We start from the raw sequence: 23,284 nt of genomic DNA, 5'->3' as shown, positions 1-23,284 counted from the left end.
CATTGTTCCTATTTTTCTTTATTTCAATTTAATTTTACAACTGTACGTGGAATCAAGTTGCGCGAACGATTTTAGACCCGTGAATTTTTCGGGTGTAATTAATTATTTATTGTAATTTTCTTTCTTTCGTTCGACTTACTTTCTCGGAACCTTGGGGGTGAAAAAAGAGGCGGAAAGTTTGTCGGAGTGGAAATCAGACAGTCTTGCTGCTTCAGCTGCCGCTTAATGACTCCTTCGAGAAATCAACATCTCCTTGGCACTTCTTCATTTAATTTTCTCATTTCTCCATTCGCCCTTCCTTATATTCACAATCTCCCTCTTTCATTGACATGCGAGACATAATTCTCAACGAAATTCATCACCCACTCAATTGGGAGTCAATTTATTAACGTCCATACCAATAATGACGTCTCTTTATAGGTATAAACGACCTTCTGCCAATTTATGCTAAAAAGGAAAACGAAGAATCTTCATTTTCATAATTATACGTCATGAAAAATCTTTCTCAAAATCTTTCTATCCATAGCCGTGTGAGTTAAACGGTTTCAACAATTTTATCCATATTGTTGTTTATGAATTGAAATATTTTTCATCACGTTTCGCGTTATAATTATTTTTGCTATCTTCGTTCCGAGGCTCGGAAATACCGCTGGATTTATTTCAAATGATGGTAATATTCCCGTCACGAATCTGCGACGGACTTATACTTTCATACTTTCATTCGTGTTGAGAATATTCGATCAGTTTCGTTTTTCGTGCCAAGTTTACGCGGCCATAAAATCAATCATTATATTCTTGTAGGTCGCCGCATGTATGTTGAACAGAATAAATATCTCACCTGGTGAGCCGCGGATTTTATGATCGCCTCGTGATAGGCCAAATTTATATGTACATTTTATGACGCGAAATTCGTACGGGCGATTTTTTTTTTTATTTATTTATTTTTTTTATCCGGTAACGTGATTTTTTGATAGCTACTTTTATGCGGTTGAGGCGGGTTTTTTACCTGACAAAAGTATCCTTACGACTGGTGTTGGGAAAAACTGTAATTAGTCCGTAACAAGTTACAACTAAATAAATTTGACAGTAATTCGGGATCACCGTAGAATAAAAATTGCATTTGGAATTTATGATTGAAGGTGAAGAAATTTCGGTCGTCTTCTGTGATTGGAAAAAAATTAAATAAAATGCGATTCGTAGTTTGTAACGAGTACAAGGTCATTTAGAAATCGCATTTTTATTTTGTAAACGAAGGTAAATTAAATACAAAATGGTTTTTCATCTTGTAATTGGGATACAGTTAAAAGTAAATCACAATTTTATCTTACGATTGGAACAAAGCGAGATACAATTGTAATGAAATCAAACAAAAATTGTCGTTAAATATAATTGTTTGCGAATAATTTTACAATGCGAATTTCACTTTCAACTTTATTATGAACTACTTGTCCAACGGATTAACGAGCTGGATTAAATTCGTTGTTGTCCTGCTGTTAGGAAGAAAATAAAAAAGAGGGAACAGAAATGAAAAGGAATGTTATACACGTTCCAGGGCAATGATTACGCTCCGATACACGAGACTTCTTTCCTCTGTTGAAATGTAATTGGAATTTCCCCCCAGATTTCCTTTGAGATTTCGAGCAAATCAATGGCTGAACTTAGTTGGAGCAACGGAAAGAATTTCTTCCAATTTTCAACCGACCCAAAAACGACCAAACGCGTATCGTACAATTACGGATATTCGAAAAAATTAGAGAGAAAATTTACTCCGATGGATGAAATGGAAAATAAAAAAGGCACTCAAGAAAATTGCCAAAAAACGAACGTGCTTCAAAATATTTTTTTTGCATTTTTTTTTTTTCCCGAAGTTCGGTAAAGTTTTTCGTAAAAAGCAAGACGTCAAATTGGACAAAAATAATAAATTTTTATCGATATTGACGGCAAATATTTTGAATATTCTTTTGATTTTTTCATGAGTAATCGTGACGTCCTTAATTCTTTTTTCTCTCTCTCTCTCTCTCTCTCTCTCTCTCTCTCTCTCTCTCTCTTCTTTCGTATGATTCAATCGTGGGAGAAAAACACGTGATTCGGAACCGAAAGTTGCCCGAGAATGTTAAGAGAATTAAACCGACAGAAGTTGTTAGGTTAAAATTCTCCTTGCAGCCCAGGTGCGACGAAGTGCTGCAGTTCCGAAAGTTTGAAATATTGTAAAAAATTAACTCACATAATTCATGAATTAAAGTTTGGCAAACTTTTCCTCGGAGAAAGAGAGTTTCGCCCGCTTTTCCCTTACCCGGATGGTTATGTGGGTTGGTATATACGCAGTTTGAGGGTCGGTTCGTACTTAAGGATGTTTATTTTCACGCGTAGATTACACCGAGTTTGCGTTACTGCCGACTATGAAATTCCAACGGCAGAAACTGGTGTTAATTAAATGCCAGTTCCTCTCCGCATGCTGGGATATTTATTCATCTCTTTCCCTCACTCTCTCTCTCTCTCTCTCAAGTAATTATACTAATCAACTTGAAGATTAATATCGTAAAGGACTGTGAATTATTATTATATATTATCTACACGTAATATTCATTCTTACGCTAATTACGCAACTTAGGTCTGACGGAAATATTTACACTCGGAAAAATTTTGAGTTATTCTGTGAAAAAAATTTCCCGTGATATACGTTCAGGGCAATTTAGAAAAGATGATAAGCATTGTTTGAAGCAAATTTCAGTTATTCTTTCGGGAATTTTTTATTACAATTCGCTCTGAAAATTATTCGAAAAAGTTTCTTTTTTTTTTTTTTTTTCTTCTTCCGGTCATTCTTTATTCCAATTTTGTATTCATTTCGAAAAATGCGATTGCGAAGAAGAAGAAAAAAAAAAAAAAACACTTTTTGTATTACCCGACGTTGTGTCGGAGAAACTTAAAATACGACTTTAAAAATGTTTGTCACTCGCAGATATTGCTTGCAGAGAAATTGCTTAAATAAGGATTTTTCTGGCTGCGGCGGATAAAAAAAACAAAACGGTACTCTCGCGAAAAAATTCCGTTTAACCCGTTCTTTGCAGATTTTTTTTCGTTATCCCATTTTGTCCCAGTTTTTTTTTTTTTTTTTCCACGTACGAACCCAGCCTGACGGAGGTGGAAAAATAAGCTGTTAATTCAAAAAACTGAACAACTGTGAGATTTTCAGAGAAAACACCCTACTGGTCTGAGCTTTTTTCGGACGACAGTTATTTTTATCCGCGATGCCGATGGCGTAATTTTCGCAATTCCATTCCCCCTTTCGCGAGTTTTCTCTGCTATGGACTCGACAATGAAAGGGTGAAATATCACCCGTTTTCTCACCCTGCGGCGTGTTTTCTGGAACCCCGAATCGACTGCAGGTTATACGACTCGCCTGTACGTGGCGCGAAACGGAAGATAGAGGGGAGTTTATCACTCCGAAAACTCGGTATGGTATATATAGCCACTAGTCTAGCATTTATATCTAGCATTTGTCTCTCTGCTGGACTTTCAGCTCAAAACTCTTTGTCTCGTTTTCAGAAAATTTATCGCATCCGCACCCTAAATATCGATTTTAATTTTTTATTCTTTTTCTGTTGGGATTCTTTACAATTAATCAATGATACGCCACAATTAAAAAAAGGTGTAATTAATTATGCCGAAATTGTTGAGTTAAAAATTTATAATCTCTCTTTAAAGAAATTTCAATAAAACTGATACTCCACTCCCATTTTGACCCTGATGAAATTATCGGTTTATATCAGAGAATTTCTATAAAGTGACGTAAAGAACTCAGTCATTCTTTCTATAATCGTTAAGATAACTTTTTTTTAATACTTTACTAGAAACTGATATTCACGTTTCTTATAATTTTAAAGGTGAGGACTGAGTTCGAAAAAATATCTGAAATCGATTTGGTATGGAATCCCCCATATATACATTTTGCTTTCTTGCGGTCAAAATTTTTACGAGGTTTTTAATTAAAATTTTTTTCTGTACATTCACGTTATGACTGTATGTTGCAATTATTTTTTGAATTTTATGTTCGCAACAATAATTTTTATTCGGAGTTTTTTTTATCGGACTCTTGTGACTGAAATTCTCATTGATTCGAGCCAGAAAATAAACCACTGTGTCCGTATAAACAAGAAAAATGACAAAAATTGAATAGACGCTTCGATTGTTAAAAAAATTACTGGTTTTGTCTAATAACACCACACAAGCTTGCATTGATTTAAATGAATTTGTTAGTTTTGGACAGAATGATTTGATTCAAGTATCGATCAGCCGAGTTTAGTTGAAAGGATTGATTGTCTACAAGTGATACTCTTCCGAGTAGAAGGAATTGAGAAAAATTTTGGTAATTGTACCTGATCAAAGTTTTCACATATCTCTGAAATACATATTACAATTACAAAAAAAAAAACGTAGACATTCTTAACAAGGCAAATTTCAACCAATTAGGTAACTTGATTATATCACTCCACCAAAATCAACCCTTCTCACCGTTGTAATGTAAAATAAATTATGCGACATTCGGTATTTTGACTAAAAAATAGCTATGTACGTAATGTTTTGATGAACGAAGAAGAAATGGAGATGAGCTAGTTATTTCGTCGTCGTTTCTCGTTGACGCGTGGCAAGAATGTAATGAAAGAAAGCTTATGAAGGTGAAACAAATCGGCGTAGTACATTTCACGTCAGACCCTGAAATTTACTTTGCGAACTCGACCAGCTGGTTGGTGTAATCTAATTAACCATAAGTGGCACTGATTTATAACCCCGTGTCACGAGGAATATTCACAACACAGTTCCAAAGTTTTCACAACATGAATTTCACTGTAATACTCGCATTGAATTTTTTACCCTGAATCAGAAATACAAATTGATTGGATCCTGACCTGTTGACGATGAAAAAAAGGCCACAAATCACGATGAATAAATCAGAAAAAAATCCTACGTTACAAGTTAAAGAATAATTGAAAGCCTGATGATAACAAAGTGGTCGTGAAAATCTAAAATTATTACATATTTTCATTTTAATTTTTGGTTTTTGTTCACAGTGCAACGCCGCTGTCGGCGTCAAGGCGTTCTTCGACATGATGCACAGCGGACCTCACAAGGTGATGCTGTTCGGAGCAGCGTGCACACAGGTGACGGATCCCATTGCGAAGGCCTCGAAGCACTGGCGACTCACGCAGGTAACCTGATTCCGTTTTTCCTTTGCTCTGTAGATGAAGAATTGACTTATCCAATTGCAGAAGAAACATTAGGTGTACCGAATAACATATTTGAAATCAGGGGACGTTTTCATTGATCGTAAAGAAAATGTCAGTTGGGATGTTGACCCAGTGGGTAAAGAAGGGAGATAGTCGGTAAGGAAGGTAGAAAGTCGGTAAGGAGGAGAGAAGGTCGATAATCAGCAGAGAAACAGGATTTGAAATTCGAATTTTAGTGCAGTAGCGCAGAATTCTGTCTTATGAATCAAATTCCGTGGTTAATGAACTGTCGTGTAATTGCGTATACATAAATTATTCTCTCCTGTTCGCAGGTAATCATAACCGTACTGGAATTTCATTAATTATTATACGTTTTCAAATTTCTGCTCGTGTGAAATTAACTTCATTAAATAATGAATGCTGAAAATTCATCACACTCATCGCATCTGTAATTCGATTCTCTATTAAAATCTTTTTACTTCCGAATCAGTCGATATTTTATGAAGTTTGTATTAATGTAATGATGATGATAGAATTTTTTTCGGAGCTTGCGAAGATGAAGATTTAATTGAGGAAAGAAATGTGATAGTTTTTCAGAGTGTTAGGTGAAACATTAAACGAACAGCTGATGCTTTGCTGCACTGTACGTTACTATGAAAGGAATATTAAGGAATAAGAAATAATGACGACCCCCGAAAATTGTATTATAAAGTTCCTCAAAAAACTTTGATATTCCGAAAAATTATTTGAATTCAGATTTTTCAGAATACAGTCGGAAAATTTTGAGAATTTTTGTTATAGCAATTAAAAAAATTTTTAAAAAATAAATAAAACACGCCGAAAATCAATCAAAGAAACACGCATCATTTTAAGGAAACAGAACAAATCTGAATAATTATACCTTGAATAACCGGGTGTTGAATTTAAGTAGTTTTCGAGCGTAACTTGCAGTGAAAAATTTTCACCCCCGGGTAAAGAAAGAAAAAAATGTTTATAAAAAAAATAGTGATATTAATCAATGTACATGATCATTCGTCTCACGTTCTCACCTCATAAAGATAATGCGGTAATCAGTTTATGCATGTATATGATACATATATGTAATACCTGTGCACGTAAATATTTCAGCTTCATTAGTGAGGCTGGATATAGAATATTCATATTTCAGAGACGATCGCGATTTTGTAAAGGCGAACGTGCTAGTCTGCCGACGTAGATTATAACGGTGAAACTAACGTGTCTCATTACTCAAATGAACGCCAAACCCTCGCATCATACGGCTTGAAAAGATATCAGCTAGTTTCCACATAGCTGTTGGTAATATCAGTCAGTCTCCATCCTTTTTTTTTTATCCTTTCTTTCACCCGCATTGGAAAAAGCAGCACCAAGCTCGTGCGGAGTCTATTGATTTTCCGGATTACCATTTTCAAATTAAAAATAGTCAAGATTTAGGAGGTTCCAGAGATTTGCTGTTTTCTTTATTATCATTTTTATCACACATCGTTCAACGCTTATTTTAATTTTATATATATAATCGTTGTTGAAGTATAATTATCATCAATGAACAAATTGTTATTTATGTTCGATTTCAGTACAGTGTAGGAGAGAAAAATATAAAATCCACTTGCTTGTCGTAAACTACCAATTTGATTTGAACATCAATTTTAATATTCTTAGTTTTAAACTGTTCAGAATAGACGCCTTCATCATTTGATCGGACGAATCTTTTTCCGTGATGAAAACTCAATGAGTAACTAGTTCACGTTTTTTCGAGGGATTTTTCACATGACAAAATACCTGCCGTATGTTGTTTTTGATAGTTACTCGAGTGAAAACAAAATCGGGTATAAAAAAACGGGTGAGAATCGATATATAGAATAACTGCAATATAGAATTTTCAACAAGCTAAGTATCTAATTCGTTATGGAATTTTAAGGCATAGAAAGTTAAGATAATAAACCCTGGGGCAAAGTGGGCAAGTCTAAAGTCGAGGAAAAATTTTCGCTACTCCTTTTTTTGGAGGTTTCTCACCTTACCCATAGAAAAAAGAAACTTTTCATCCGTGGTGGCGTAGGAATTGAACTATTTTTGCCATCTATAACCAAACAAGAGTATAAAAATTCTATACACGTGAGAAATAACATTGCAGAATAGTCAAAATATTATAAAAAAAAAAAATGTAGAATCGTTAGAGTTTTTACAGCTTTAGTCGACTCTACGTTTATTCTAAAGCCAAAGCTGGAGTCAAAATACGGAATCGCAACAACGAATTTGAAATTGCCGAAAATTATAGAAATTTCAACGATTTTATATTTTGGTTTTCTATATAATATTCAATTTTTCTGTATTTCAACTTATTTAATTTCGATTTTATAAATTCCGAAATTCTATCAATCAGACACACGCATCTTTGAAAATTTGTCATTATGACTCGTCTACCTTTTCAGCTTTTCCACTTTTTGAGCTTCACCCTAAAACATAATTCTTTGCATTTAGAGGCTGTACAGTTCTTGGATAAAATCTCAAATTCGCTTAAAAATCATTTTGGAACCTCATAATGATCCATAACCCCGTGAAAATTTCGTCGATCATACGACTCTGTTAAATCTTTCGTCCAATCGGACGGTTATCACGTCGAATTGAAATAAAAAATCGATTTGGACAACGTCGTAATACACAAAGTGAGAGAAAAAAAAGTTATAATCCATTAGATTACAACGATAGAAAACGTTGCCATTCAGAGTGATCTGCATAAGTTATAGGAATCGATAAAATGCCCTCGAGTCCTTGGGTTGTTTTTTTTTTTCCTCACTTTCGCCGATGCCTTGAAATATCATCCGAATCACTTAATCGAAATTTGAAAACCTTTTGATCCATAGATTCAATATTCAATTACAGAATTGATTTTTAAAACGAAAAAGAAAAGTTTTGGGCGTGCGCAGTCGGTACTTCAGGCTGCCAAGTTTCACGGGGTCCTCTCGGTGTCTAATAACGAGATAAGTTACATCGAGGGGCTGCCAAAAGTGGTTTATACGCGACGTGTCCTGCGGAATCTTATCCGTTGACAATAGATAATAACAATAAATTCGTCCGGTGAGTGAGACGGAAGATGATGCTAAAACCTGGGCCGGATATGGGTCCATTGAAGCTGGACAAAGAGGCTGGCGGGGAAATGACGTGCAACATGAAAGCCTAGCTGACAGGCACTGTCGTCTTCCGGCTTAGTTGTGTCTCTGCTCCTGCTGCATTACACGTGTCCGGACCCGGGACGAAGCTCGTAATCTCGTTGCGTCCCACCGCTGCCACCATGGGACATGACGTCCAATGGTATTTACACTCGCCCACCGTCGCTCTCTGTATTATTTTTATTTCCGTCCCTCTCCCCATCTCATTCTTTGTTATTTCCACTTGGTTTCACTCTCTTTCCATCCGGTTATTATTATACACGCGCCTAATTTTTCTTCACCGAGTGGAAATTCGTTAGAGATCCTGTGGGAAATTCGGACTACTGGCACTTCCTGCAGGATGAATAACCGGTGATGATGATGCAGGTCTGCTTGTTCCTTCATCGGTGGAAATTTTTCTCTCAAACACCATATACCAAAAATGTCTTAAAAAACTCTGCAGACAGTCTTTTACCTATGTTAAAATTGTTTTGACGAATTTCACTAATTTGTTACAAAAAAATGTCTCAAAATTTCTTGTTATACTTGTCTAAAAGACACTTCGAAAGGATTTTTATGGTATGGTACAGAAATCCATTCAGTATTCCGTAAATTTGTTGCGTATGAATTATTACTGCGTGGAAAACAAAAAAAAAAAATCGTTTTTTCAATTTGAGAAAAGCTTTTTTTTTTGATTGTTCAAAATAAAGTATTATTCCATTAAGCTTAAAATTTACAGCTAAAAAAGGGACGAAAGAGAAACAGTTATCCTACTGTAAGAAATCATTATTTAACGAAAATTTCATCGTTTATTTGAACCCCCGTTTATTTTATCATCAATAAGCGTTTCACGATCAAAGCAGAAAATTGGGGCGAAAAATCGCGATCCCGCTTAAGTCTGTGACAAGCAATCGTGATTGAGTGGGTGAGGAGTATAATTTTGTTGAGCGTGAAGTGCCTATCACGATGCCCGAGGCCTGTCGCCCTTGGGTAACGGCGAAATGGCGCTGCAAGTATCGAGGAAAGTGTCTGCACAGCGAACAAATTTACTTGTTCTTATAAAACTACCGCGAATTTATCGCGGTGGTATAGTGCCGAGGCATTACGGGTGAATTTGATCGCTCGAGGAACGTAATACATGCCTGGAAATCGACCTGAGTCACGGCATCGCTAGAATAAGTTTTTATAATCAAGGGAATCGATATACAGCGGCGGTTCTGGATACAGATTCCGTTACCGATGCTTTACCTAGCCAAGACGCAAACCCTTTTCTAGAAAATTTGAAAAAAGGTGTATGTCTCAGCTAAATAAAGTGTCGGTAAGTTATCTGTATCCAAAACCGGTACCGTCTATCTACTCAAGCAAAATTCAAAATATTTGCATTTTCAAGAATGTACATCGAAAACGTTGAAAAACCAGGATTAATCGTATTCGGTGAACCCGATCGAACCATGAAAAGAGAAGTTGAAGGAATCGACTCATTGTCAGTTCTGTAACATGAATTGTTGAAAATTTCGAATCCATGTCAGAAGAGCCTGAGTCAAAATTTGACCGTAAACTTATCTACGGGGTCGAAATAGAATTTAAGCGTTACTAGGAATATAAAAATACGTGCAGAAATGGCGAAATCGGTAGAAAAATAAAACAAAAAACGGTGGATTGAATTTTGATTCGATCGAAGCTTTTGAAAATACAAATTCATTTATATTGAAAAAGCCTTATCGGATATTTCCAAAACTCTCTGCAATTCTTTCAAGTTTGTAATTTTCCCGTAGTTGTGATGCATGATAAGAGCTCCTGCTGTTCAGCCCTTCGAATTTTCTTTGAGGGTTTCTGGCCCTGACACAGATTACGCCTTGCTGAAGGGGCGTGCACATTAAAAAGCGTCTTTGGCTGTGTGAAGAAGGAATTTCGTTACAATGCGGTTTCATTGTGTCGCGCACAATGATGTGCGATAATCTTTTCAAGATCAGCCTATTTTTCACGTTACATGTTTTTTTTTTCTCTCTTTGTCCTTTTCGTATTTCTAGTCACGATCAAACACAAAGCCGCCCCGCACCGATTAGATTTATTATCGTAAATACGTCACGGAGCTGAAATTTCAAAAATTTTCTTCGAATTGGAGACTATAATTCGGTCTTCAAGGTTTTTCTAAATTTTCCAGGCGTGTGTAAATCTTGTGACGATAATTTCAACCATCTGATCATAATTGCCGTAGAGTTTATTTCAATTCTTATCGATAGTCTTTTCATTATTTGCTATACCGAAAATAAGTGGCTACGTATTTTTTCTGTCGAAAATTTCAAGCTCTTTGCAAAATTGACGTACTTCAGTTTTTTTGAAACCATTACCTGAACATTCCTGTACTATAGAATATTGTTGATCATATTTTACCAATCTTAAATTCAATTCTTTGGAAACTACCAAACATTTTGTGATCCCGCAGAAAAAAGTTGCATTTCCATTTCTCCCAGAATTCATTCATCTGTGATTTTGTTGTATGCCCTTTGATTTTGTAAGTCGTGATTAGCATTTCAACAGAATTTGGGTGAAAATAATGTCGTGTCAAATGGTCTCTAGAATTTTTTTACGTTTCTTATGGCATCCATGAAAACAAAAGTTACTTTTCTGATTGTTCGGTATTTATTTTTTTAACCTATCACTCATATCCGATAACGCATTAGGAATTTTCGCAATATCTGCCAAACCATCACCGCATTCAGCAGAACAATTATCATCTCAATAGTTTCGAAGTTTGTACGATGATGTGGAGTAATGACTCGAGAGATTTAATCAACTGGGATAAGCTCGGGTAGAACGAGATGAAGAGAGATAGAGAACGGTTCGAGAATCAAGCTGAACTTGAAATTGGCAGCATTTAGAGCCGCCCCCCACTATTCTAAGATGAATTTGCCTATCCGCAAATTAATTCCCCAAACCTACTCACCGTGACCTTACGGTTTGTTTCGAAAGTCGGAATTGCACATCGAATGCTGGAAAGGAAAATTAATTATCCTCCCAATCGTTAACGATCTTGCTATTTAATTAGAGATTACACCTGCGAGTAATATTCTGGACTTTCAAAGGCGTGTGATTAACGGAATTTCTCGCTAATTTTCACACCTTCATCTGCAAATCTGAATACGAAATTCAACAAACAAACATCAATAAACACTTTTCTTCTACAACTAAGTTTCGAAACAAATGAAAACACCATCCAAAAGAAAAAAAAATAAAAAAAAAAAAAAATATGGTAAGATTGCAAAAAATAAATGGAATGAAATTTCGCCACCAAAGATTTCTTACTTCCGGTAAAAAGAAAGAAATGGTGACACTAGAGAATAACGGGGGGAATGAAAAGCGGTGACGTATTATATCGTCCGGGAATTCGTTCCTGAAAAGGAGATAAACAGAAAAGAGCTGTAAGCCTTTACGACAGAATCAAGGAAAATGCTTCGTCCCAAAATGCAGGGGTGGAAATAAACCTCGAAAGTACGAGCCTCTTACTTTCGTCTGATCCGTTGAGTTCAGCTCTCAACATTCTGACGAACGACTCTGCGTTATTGATTTCTACTCGAGATCTTATTTTCATTTTAATTTTTCTTTTTCAGCAATATTTCCGCAGGCGTTTCAAGGGAAATGTTGAACTATTCAATTCCATTATAGGATTAAACAAACGAATCTTGCGTTTATTCGTTTGAATTTTTTTGAAACGATCGGTTTTTCCAATGTCATAAATTAGAGAAAGACTTAGAAAGATACGTTCGATTTCATTTGAATATTGAGCTTATCAACATTGCGCCGATATATTGATTATAACCTGCGTATTGATTGCTAAAAAAAAAAAAAAAAAAACATTGTTCACATAAATTTATAGAAAGTAATCATCTGAATAAAACGATCTATTGTAAACTGAAATCAAACGAATCTCTGATAATTTTTTAACTACGTTGAAGGAACTCTAACGAAGCATCGATACGTCTAAGCTTTTGTTTATAGTTACAGAATTTCTTATTTTCATATTTTTGTAAAATTAATAAAATGTATCTATTTCTGATCAATCAACCTTCGTAAATTCATCTTGATTATCTCTGGTCCAATTTTTGGACTAACGATATATCATCCGATTCATTGTTTCGATGCGATTCGATTTTGAAAGGAAAACTGGCGTCCTGAGTATCCTAATTCCAGTAAACGACTCAATAGAACTCATCCATCAATGTTAGGAGTCGCCGTAATCCGGCGATTAGTATAATTTTCCCATTGCCAAGCGGGTTCCGAATATGGTAAAAGGTGTCGAAGGAAGATCGCTATTCATGTTCACCAGTATTGATCCTTTAATTTTCCGCCTAGTCCGTGAATTTCATCTCTCGTAAATTATCCGTGATTAAAAAACTAGTTTCAGATTCTCTGAAAAACTCCGGGGATTTTCAGGGGAATTCAGAGATAAATTATGGAAACTTCATGGCGACATTTTAGATTTTATTCTACGATTGCTGGTTTTGGTCTTGAGACCGTTTTCCAAAATTCATTTATAGAAGAATTTTTTTTACCGTGTTGGTATTGTTGAAAATTTCCTGATAAAAAAAATGAATTCATATCAAGTGTATTTGCTAAAAATAATCTTCTGAATAAAATAAATTGTTACGTATGAGAATGGAATGAATTAGCCGGAATTTCGATCATTACGAAACTATGTTTAATGAAACATTTGTGTAACAAAGCTTTTATTTAACATTTCAGCGTTTCTTATTTCATATATTTTTTTTTTTTTTTATCTAGAAATTATCGCAGCTTCCGAATCAATGAATTTGATAAATATCGAACGTGCGACTATCTCGCGGTAAAATTAATACAAAGTGTGAATTACCGGTTGACCTCAAAGTTGATTGTTAATCGGTATATTGAATGTCTCTACCGATGTGTGTTTCTCATCGATTCGCGACGCCTGCCGGAAGTCGATATAACCGAATACGGAAATTGACTGCGTCGAACCTTGGAAAGATATCTTCATTCACACTAATGCTGCGGTTTCCGGTATACTCGATACGCCGTTGAACGAGATTATCTAAATCTGAGTGATACTGCAGAGAAAGGAATTCAATTTATCCTTGAGGGAAAAAAATTCCACGCACCGCAGAAGAATTAGTTGCTTCAAGGTTCAGCTCGTGTTTGAAAAATTGTATCGGGGGAAAAACAAACTGTAGTGAAGAACTATAAAAAAAGGGGTGAAAACTCGATTATTTTGTATGAAATTTCGAATATTCGAGATCGCTCGTCGACGAATCCTGAATTAAACAGTCGTTTGCACGTGTCTGTGACGCTTTGCTGATTATTTGCCTCGCGAGGCGTGCAAATGAACAGAAATTTAGACGTGCTGGATTCCGTACTTAATTAGCCTCGACTTCGGATCAAAGGAATTGACAGTCAGATGCGAACGCTGACAAGCAAAGGCCTGGTTTGTCTGATTATTCTGATTTGACACAGGGAATTGCATTGGGCTTGAAAGCCAAGTTATATCGTGAAATTACCGAAATTTAGTTAGAATTGGTTCTCTGTAATTTCTGACCACTTTTTTTTTCTCGCCAATTGTTTAGAGATATTCTGTTTGAACGGACTGAGAAAAATTCTGTATCATAATTCACCGAAATGTTTGAATTATAGTCATAATTCCTGAGAGATTTTACAAGATTCTGAAGAGTTTCTGAGAACAAATAAGATTCTCTCCGAACTTTTTTTTTTGTCGAAAATAAGGACTCCGAGTCTTTATCATGCGGACTATATCTAACCATGTCGATTTTGAGTTCAATATTGGACAGATTTATAAAGATAACTCATGTTTTTTTTTGTAACGTCATTTTCTATCAGGCAATATGAAATAGTTTCAGTCTGATGCATCTGTATATTTTTTGACGAAAGCACGTTATAAAGAACTGAAATGGATTTTTCGAAAAAATTCGAAGATTCTTATGAAACAGTTCAGATTCATTTTTCTCTAAATACCTAACACTAAATTAATCGAAAATTTTTCCAGTAATTTGAAAGGATTTTTCATAATTTTTCCGAAATTGATTTCCTGCATAGGAATTTAGACGTTTCAATAAAATATCTAGAAACTGTTAAAATTTGCTTTGTGGTGAGTGTAAAAAATTCACCATTAGAGTGGCTTCCTAAAGCAATCTGAAACTTTTCTAAAACAACTTCCGACGCTCCAATGAAAGAAAATTCAGCTCTGGCAACTCTCGGAATTGAAAATTCGCTCAATATTGAATCTTGAGGAAAGATTTAGAGGCGACGTAAAAAAGTAATGAAATGAAACAGTTGAAGCCGAATTACTAGCTGCAATACTTGATGATCAGCCTCAGAAAGGTGCAAGTTTTAAGTCCTTTGGTGATAAATTCTTTTCCGCAAGCCACTAATATAGACGAAGTACCGTTCGCTCGCTGGGCCGAAGCGAGAAAAAGAGAAAAAAGGAGAGAGAAAGAGAAAGTGACCGAAGACTCGTTGGGACAGGGAGGATGAAGACGAGTCGAAAAGGAAGTCGGCCGCGCTATCGCGGTCAGAAGAATTCGAGTTGGTGGCAGCGGTGGGATAGCCGAGAGATATTGCAAGATTGAATTCTGATTTACTCGCGGGTTTCTAGTGTCTCTGGGGATGAGATTAAACGAATCGAAGATCGCTACTATCCGCTGTTAGAAGGACATAATTCAGGGCGATTGCTCGATTTTCCATCACCGCGTCACGTGAAATTCAACCTGAATTCCAGGGGTGAGCTAAAATGGATTCGGTGATTTAGAACGGGTGTATAGAGACAGTTCCGTGAGTATTTTGCTAGGTCGATAAGGAAGGAAAATGCGTTTATAAAAATATTTCTTCTAACTTTTCTGAACATTAAATCAGCGTGGTTTTTCAGAGAAATATTCTCGCCAGGATCGTCGTCTTGCCTGCGTGCAACAAAACTAATTACGACGTATTAACAAACTTAACGCCGTGATTGAAAAAATTTCTTATCCCCGCTTCCGAAAACTTTGATCCCTTAAGACCTGAGACCCAAGGATTAGCTCAGAAGCTTTATAATTTACAATTAAAAGGTTATTTGCTCGGTTCTCGTCTTCTCCTAATTTCCTATTCAGAACATGGAAGAATTACCTATTCGGAATAAGCTTTTTAAAACTGTAAAGCTTCTATGTCGACATCGCGAAGCTGTTTGAACTTTATAAATTTTTTCAACCACTTCCGAAATTTAGAGACGAAAATTATTTTCTCTGTTTCTAATTTACCGATGAATTAAAAAAATGTTCAAAAAAAATTTCACTTCATTTTCACAATAAAATTAAATTGCGAACCGGAATGTGTTTCGTCGGGAATTCAAAACTGCGACTGTTGGTTGTTCCGCTGATCATTATCCGGAATCGTTATTTCTACAGTTTTGCATAACGTTTCACGTATCACGGGTATAATTCGAGTTTTGACAGTATATTGTGAGGCCGCAAAGGTCTCTCGCCTTTACGCCAAGCTTTTGTGATTAAACTTTTAATTGGCGCTTTGTGTCCACTGCGAATAGCAGAGATACTACTCAACTCTTTGCAAATTTTCTCATCGTACCGACAATTGTCGTAACTCGGTGAAAAAATTTACCAGAAATCTAGTTTTTCACGCTCGTCTCGCGAACGTGCATTTAACGACGATGCGACAGGCAGAAGAGTGTCCAAAATTCAACCTTGAATAATTTTATTTTCGTGTCTGAAATCCAAGAAATAAAGAGTAAAAAAAGGAAAAGAAAATTATTACCTTTCTCAGTCCACGCATTATTCCTGTACTATGGAACGCAGTTTACTTACGAGCCAATCATTAGCGAATGTAGGTTCCGAATTGCTCCAATAACCAAGCTATATTTGAGATTTGATACCTAATATCTTGAAAGGTTTTTGCGGTTGTTGGCTCGTATTTGGGCAGGATGTTGGTTATGCGATAATAAAAAGGTGGGTATTAATGCAATGGATCGAACCAACTGTTAGCAATAAAAGACGGAAATTTGGGGGAACGATTCGCTGCGGGTAATCAAGATGATTTTTATATTTTTTCCGATCAATACAGAGAATTAAAAATATTTCCGATATTTTTTTTCCGTTTTCAATTAGCCCAAGATCGATGTCACGATTTTTATTCGCATAAATCAGAGAAAAAATGTTTTTCCATACTGACAAGAGAATATACGCCAAAATTTGGAGTGCCAAGGAAACGAGTTACGAAAAATTGAATGAACGATACTCTTGATTTTTTTTTTTTTTTTGAGGCATAAAGGTCACTCAAAATCAATATAAAGAGACAAAATTTTACCAAGTCACGTACTAATTACAAAGTAAAAATGTCATTTCTAGTCGAGACGACAATGTGTAGTTTGTAATTGAACGAAAGTGAAATAAAAATTACAATTGCATTACAATTTAACTTATAATTACAAAACTACAAGTGTAACGTGTATTTTATTTCACCATGATTGCGAGTTAGACATGTAAATTTGTAATTTAAGTTTTACAATTTAAGAATCGAACATGGAATTGGTAGTTCAAATGCAATCATTTACAAATTGTAATTAATTAAAACTTTCGTGCATAAACGAATTTTTTCTGCGATCGATCATTTTGACTCTCACTTGCATACCGAAACTCGAGCGATCTCGATTCTTGAATTTACAGTATTCGATTGATAATCTAAAAGTGTCTTGAACTAAAAATCTGGAAAAAATCCAGAAACTCTGAATAACTGACCCTTGAATTTCATCAAGTTTTTACAGATTCCGAGACTCCAAGGACGCGGATTTGGCCTGTTTCAAATTGTGTGAAACATCTCACCGTATTCTTGTAAGGATAAATGTGATTAGAAAAGAAATTCCGAGAATAGAGACTCGCGTTAAGGTTCAACGAAGCTTCAGAGCATGGTCTGTTTTGTTGAGCTTGTTGGATCGGCGACATGCGACACGCTAATACGTGCCAATTAGCCATCAACCAGATCAGCTGTAGCCAATCCGTCTGGGCAAAGGGCAACGAGAATTTAATTAACCTCGACATCCGAATTCGTTCCCTCGAGGGAATATATAGGGCATTCCGTGCCAACTCACCCGGATTTTGAAGTCCATTATTTTGAATTTGTTTAAAACTTTTTCACACGATTGCAGCATCGCTGTGACTGCTAATTATTTATCTTCTCTTCGGTGCGACTGGTTTTCAGTTGGTGATGGTTGAGCTTTTTTGTGGTTATATTGTTTGCAGAATTTTGTTGAAAATTTTACAGTTTTTTCCGACATCACTTCGGAGTAATTTGCATTATACCGTTCTTCTTTTCGAACGAAGAACAACTTTTGCCAACGTCTCGTTCTTTTGCAATTCGTTTCGTAACGATAATTTGAGTCGTAACGACAGTGAATATTAATTATAACTTCGAGGCTTATGTAATTATCACTTTTTGCGGAGTCTAAATTAAATCATTTGAATTAATTAAAATCCTTTCAATTTCGGCGTCGAGTTTTATCTGACTTCTGGAGATTTTTAAAAATGGCCCAAGAACTCGATTATCAACGGCCATCATCTTAGGAACGACGAGTGATATCTAAAATCCAGAAGAAGAAAAAATTAATAATTCTGTTTAACCGTACTACACTGAGAGAAATTTTTAGTTTCGGTTACCGCTCGGTCCTTAACTACTTTCATTTTTACCATAATCGAAAAATATAGTTCTAGGAAGAAAATGAAAATTAGTTTCGTAGCTGTTGCCAGAAAGTCTGGTATCCGTTACTATTCCTTCTCATTACGATCACTGTTACTATATTTTCTCGTAACTGTTGCGAAAATTTAACGCTCGCGCAAGAATAAATTGACGTTAAAGCTTTATTAAACTAAAAAAGTAGAGTAAACCTCAGAAACTGATTTTGCGTTGCAATTACCAAAAAAGGATCGACAATAGCGCAAAATGTTTACGCGTACCTCGTTTTTCGTAATTCCAACAATATTCAAACAGTTTTTTTTGACGATACCTGTTTTACCGTATTTTTCTCAGTGTACCACATACCAAAGTAAGAAGAAGATTGTGAACGGCAATACCGTATGAAATTCCCCATCCGGAATCTCGAATGTGCATTTGTCGAGGAATTATGAGCCGGGCGGGTCCCGATAGCGTTAAATAGAGCTCGTCGAGTGAGCATCAACAACGAGTTTCGGACCATTTCGCAGTTCTTCAACGCCGCGGCGTTAATTCCGTCCTTCTATTTGCAAATGCGGGCCCCGTCATCAGCCCAAACGAAATGGAAATCAAGGACGAGCCTCACAATCATCCGGTGGTAATCCCACGTCCCGGCTCTGATCCTGTATCGCAAGCTCGCCAGTGCCAGGCGAACCAAACCACAGACGCCACGAGGAGCGGCCCTTTGTGCTTTGCTCCAGACAAAGCTGTGAATTCGATTCGATGCATTCGAGGCTCTTGCGAATTCCACGTTTAAGGGGGTGTCATAGTAAATCCTTACCGACCGAGTTAAATGTCGCTCGTCAACTTCCAGTTTCGCTGTTTTCAGAGAAAGAAGGAAATTGTGTGATCTCGAGTTTTCACTAGATCTCCACGTTTCAAGATCGAGAATCGTTGAATCGTGAAAAGATCATTTTTGGACGGACGTCTGTATGTTTGTAATCAATTTATCCGTCTGAAGATATCTCGGGAACGAGTTAACGGATTTCAATGATTTTGGTCACAATCGACGCGGGTTTTCCAAACTTAGAACGGATTAGATTTTGGATTTGACCGGTTCGGTACTTTTTCAATTATTTGAATAAGGGAATTCCAAAAAATCAAAAATGATGATATCTTGAGAATGGATGAATCGATTTGAATGACAATTGGTACCGTGGAGTTTTTTGGGTCGCTAATCACGAATCTTAGGTGAGATTTGCAAAATTTAAATTCGGCGTATTCGATAAGCTCAAAGAAAAAACTAAAATAATTTGGATTTTGATAAAAATTATTAATCAAACAAATCTGAAGTAAGATTGTAAAATTCAGTATGGTGGAGAAAAATCTAAGAATATTCCGTTTTTGGTAGAAATTGGCACCTAGGCGGAGGTTTTTTTTTATTACCGATATACAAACCCAAGGTCATTCTTCCAACACTTCTAATGGTGGATCCATTATAGTGGTTAACAATTTAAAAAATCGTCATATTTTCATGCAATATGGTATCCCAGGGGCTTAAAAGCACTAATCACTAATCTGAATTTGTAGTTCGTAATTCGAGTGGCATGTTTTCCTTTTTTTTCTCTATAAACGTGGAACCTGCAAGGTGAGAACGGCTTGTAAGTTTGAATGCTGGCTCGTGATCTGTTTAAAGGCGTTTGTTTTTACTATTATCAATGCCAACGCATCGCTGATGTGAAAGTAGTACGGTCAACGCAATTCCGCACGCAATGTTTAATTTTATTAATTTTTACCAAGTCTTAAATTTATAATTCACAGGGTGAAGTCCTTAGGACGTGAATCATTTTAATTCCTGCAAAAATAATACATCACAATAAAATGTGTAACAAGTTTCGTAAAAATTGTACAAACGGTTTTGAATTTGTCGTGTAAGCAGTTTTAAAAGCGTTGTTTCGAGTAAACTGAGATTTTAGTTTATAGATTTTCAAATATTCAAATAAGCGTTAAACTAGCATTTTTCAACTGTATAATCGTCGGTTATTCCCGGACCTCCTTTCATCAACAGCGGCTGTTAGAAGTTAAGTTTAGAAGTAAAAGAACACCAATCAACGTTATCTGAAGCAATGTTCAAAGACTTGCTGAATACAGGGCATCCAACCAGATCAAAGAATATCTGTTACCTGAAAGATAATTCATACAATTTATCAGATTTTGACGAACAATAATTAACGACTAAATTCTTCATCCTTTCAAGGCGTTTTGAAATAAAACATCGGTTTTCAAGTTCAATTCTTCATAATTTTATCAATTCGTCTCTCTTTAATTTTCATCGAAAATCTTCAACTCGTAAAGATTTAATAAATACTGCAGAATCTGCGACTGTCTCGCGATGAAATTGTGGGGAAAAACTTGATTCCAAACTCACGAATCTTCTCGTGTTTTGAAAGGTAATGGTGAGACTTGCGGCGTGTGTTTGATTATTATCGTCTCCTTCGAGTTATTGTTTCGTAGACCTGACGAAGGATGAACGAGACATTTTCCGGGCTGTAAATTAAGGAAACCGTAGATTTTAGAGTAGTGGAACTTCTGGGACGGCGGCGCTAGGATTGTTCGGGGCTTTTCGATTTCCTGGGAATTGTCTAGACTTTGCAGAGAGGATAGTTTACGACTTCGGGCGATTCGGATCGCTTCGCCGTCGATAAACCTTTGACATCGAATAACTATATTTGACCCTACGAACAGCAAAATTTCTGCGGAAATTCGCGCTTCGATGAAAAACGTCAAGTCGTATATAGATCAGCCACAGATTACCTCTTCTGGCGAAATATTTGTTCAGAAGCTTTCAGAAATTTCTATAATCATTTAATCAGAATGTAAATTTCCCATAGTTTCTCTGTTTTTCTGAAAATAATCTGTCAAATTTCAATAATTTCCACAGATGTTTTCTACAAATATGTTAATTTTTGAAGAAAAAATTTATTTCGACAAATTTATAGAAAAACCTTGACATTTATTGGAAAAATTCTGAAATTTTTTCATAATTCTAGTTCTGTTGAAAGTTTTCTTTCACAGTTATGTCCAAAGTTCTTTGACCGAGTTTTCGCAAAATTAAACAAATTGTTTCCCAAAAATCATCCAATTTCTTTCGGAATTTCATCCCATCAATTTTCATAAAGCACTACCGTCATAAAGTACGCGGAAACAGAAGAAATTGGATAATTCGTTCAATGTTGTGATGATAAATGAAGATCCAAAAGAAACGTGTAAGTGAATGTTCAAGAAATATGATATATATTTACGAGAAAATTTTAAACAAAATGTTCAAACATTTCTGCGAATTTTCATCGCCGAGATCCGGCGGTAAAATCTCACGTCATTAATTTCCCAAGTGGATAACCGTTGCCGTGAAATATCAAAACACACGTCGCAGTGTTTGCAGATCTGTAGATAAGACAAGGGAAATTAATGTTACCACCTCGTATATTTTTAACATGTTAGTAGGCGACAGCTTTATTTTGTAATACCACGATTACAATCTGCGAACAGTATCAATTAACAGTTATGTTGATCCTAATCATCGCGAGTTTCGAAGATTTCAAAGTCGATAAATGCGGTAATTGTTGCATCGAAAATTCAGCCTTACCGCATCTTCAATAAGCAATAATTTACCGCTTGGAAAGATTCTTGAAATTCTTTTCAACTGATTCGAGATATGTAAAATTGATCATATAATGTATGATATAAATTAAGTTAATTCTGTGAATATCGTGAAAAATTCAAATCCGGGTGAAATAATTTTGAGAAGTTTGTTCTCTTTGAAAACTTGTATTAATCCAAGTGAACAAATTATCCATGAGGAGAAACAATCGTATGTTCCGAATGAAGATGGGCCGGACCTGAAGCGTATTTTTATGGACATTTTCTCGTATTTTCCCCTGTTTCCCATCGGAAAATTTTTTACAGTCTAAGCACACAATATACACCGAGTGGATTCGCCAGCGCGGCAAGTGAAAACGGTTAAAAGTTGATTTTGGGCTCGCGTGCAGTCGAAAGCAGGTGGTAATTTCACGGTAAAAAGGGTATATCATGCGCGTATTTTAAAATCATGAGTGAACAAATAAGTATAGTAGCTGCAACGAAAGAATACATCATTTGTCTGTAAGCAAGGTATTGTAATTCTTTTTGTCGCCAGGAATAATTTCGTACTGATAGCGAGATAAGACTACTCTCGCTTTTGAAATATAGCGTGCAACTCGGAGTTTATACCTACTTTGGAAGTAGTGACAAAGCAACGTACACTTGTCCGTAGCAATTCTGAGACGTCCAATTTTTTGGTCAAGTCGATCACGCTGGCAATGCAGAAATCAGTCCACAGCGCCACCATCGGCCGGTCGCGTAACTGGCGGAATCTTTGCAAACGTAACGTAACCCATGACCGTCGAAACTAACCCTAAACTACTAAATTCGATGGTCATGAGTTGTATTACGTTTAAAACTAGCAGCTTGTTGCGGCTCAGACTACGAATATTTTCAATTTCTTTTTGTGGCAAAATATTAGACACAGCTATATACTCTTCAACGTAACTTTATTCTATCTGTAGGCGTTTAATCAGAGTTTTCGCAAGTGTATGACCCTGTAACGACTTGGCTTACAAATATCGTTATATCTCCAAAATTATTCATCTGGTTGAAACAAAATAAAGCCTAACATCTGGTCAGACGTTGGAGTTATCCGTAGAAAAAAAAAGGAATCAAAATTGGTTCGGTAGTTCTGGAGTAATAAACGAGCATACGGTCAGAGAGAGACAGAGAAACGTTCAGTTTTGTACAGAGTGAATTATCAACAATTGAATAATTCTTCGTCTGCTATAATTTAACGCGAATGCGCTGCAATCCGAGAGCAGTTTTTTATCAGGGCAGCCGACTGTCATGCACCTAACCTCAAAAATTTTGACAGTTGTAGCTGCCAGTCGTGTGCTGAACATCGACAGCTGTAAAAATTTTGAGGTTACGTACATCGCTGAAATCTTCTGTCTAAATCGATAACGCTTGGTAGCTCTGGCAAATATATGCTCTTGGATTGTAGTTGTTGACGGATCATTCAGTCGTCAGAAATTCATCCTTGCTCGAGAATCGGTACTCTCAAAGGCATCTCTCAAAAAGCAGCTGCCGCTCAACGTGAACTAGCCAAAACTATTCACAACCTCTGATAAC

General features: G+C 36.1%; 1 protein-coding gene across 5 annotated transcripts in view; it reads left to right on the top strand.

The window, feature by feature from the left end:
• The window catches only part of LOC107225931 (gamma-aminobutyric acid type B receptor subunit 2), a 188,139-nt gene that overhangs the window by 115,946 nt on the left and 48,909 nt on the right, over positions 1–23,284 (top strand). For all 5 annotated transcript variants that reach the window (XM_046730734.1, XM_046730733.1, XM_046730732.1 and 2 more), the window contains exon 2: positions 5,070–5,207. In XM_046730734.1, coding sequence (XP_046586690.1) covers positions 5,070–5,207 — 138 coding nt within the window. The remainder of the gene's footprint in view (positions 1–5,069; positions 5,208–23,284) is intronic.

This window comes from Neodiprion lecontei, chromosome 2 (genome assembly GCF_021901455.1).
Source record: "Neodiprion lecontei isolate iyNeoLeco1 chromosome 2, iyNeoLeco1.1, whole genome shotgun sequence".
Classification (NCBI taxonomy): domain Eukaryota; kingdom Metazoa; phylum Arthropoda; class Insecta; order Hymenoptera; family Diprionidae; genus Neodiprion; species Neodiprion lecontei.
Note: the sequence above shows the minus strand (reverse complement) of the source record. Positions and strands in the feature narration are given on the sequence as shown.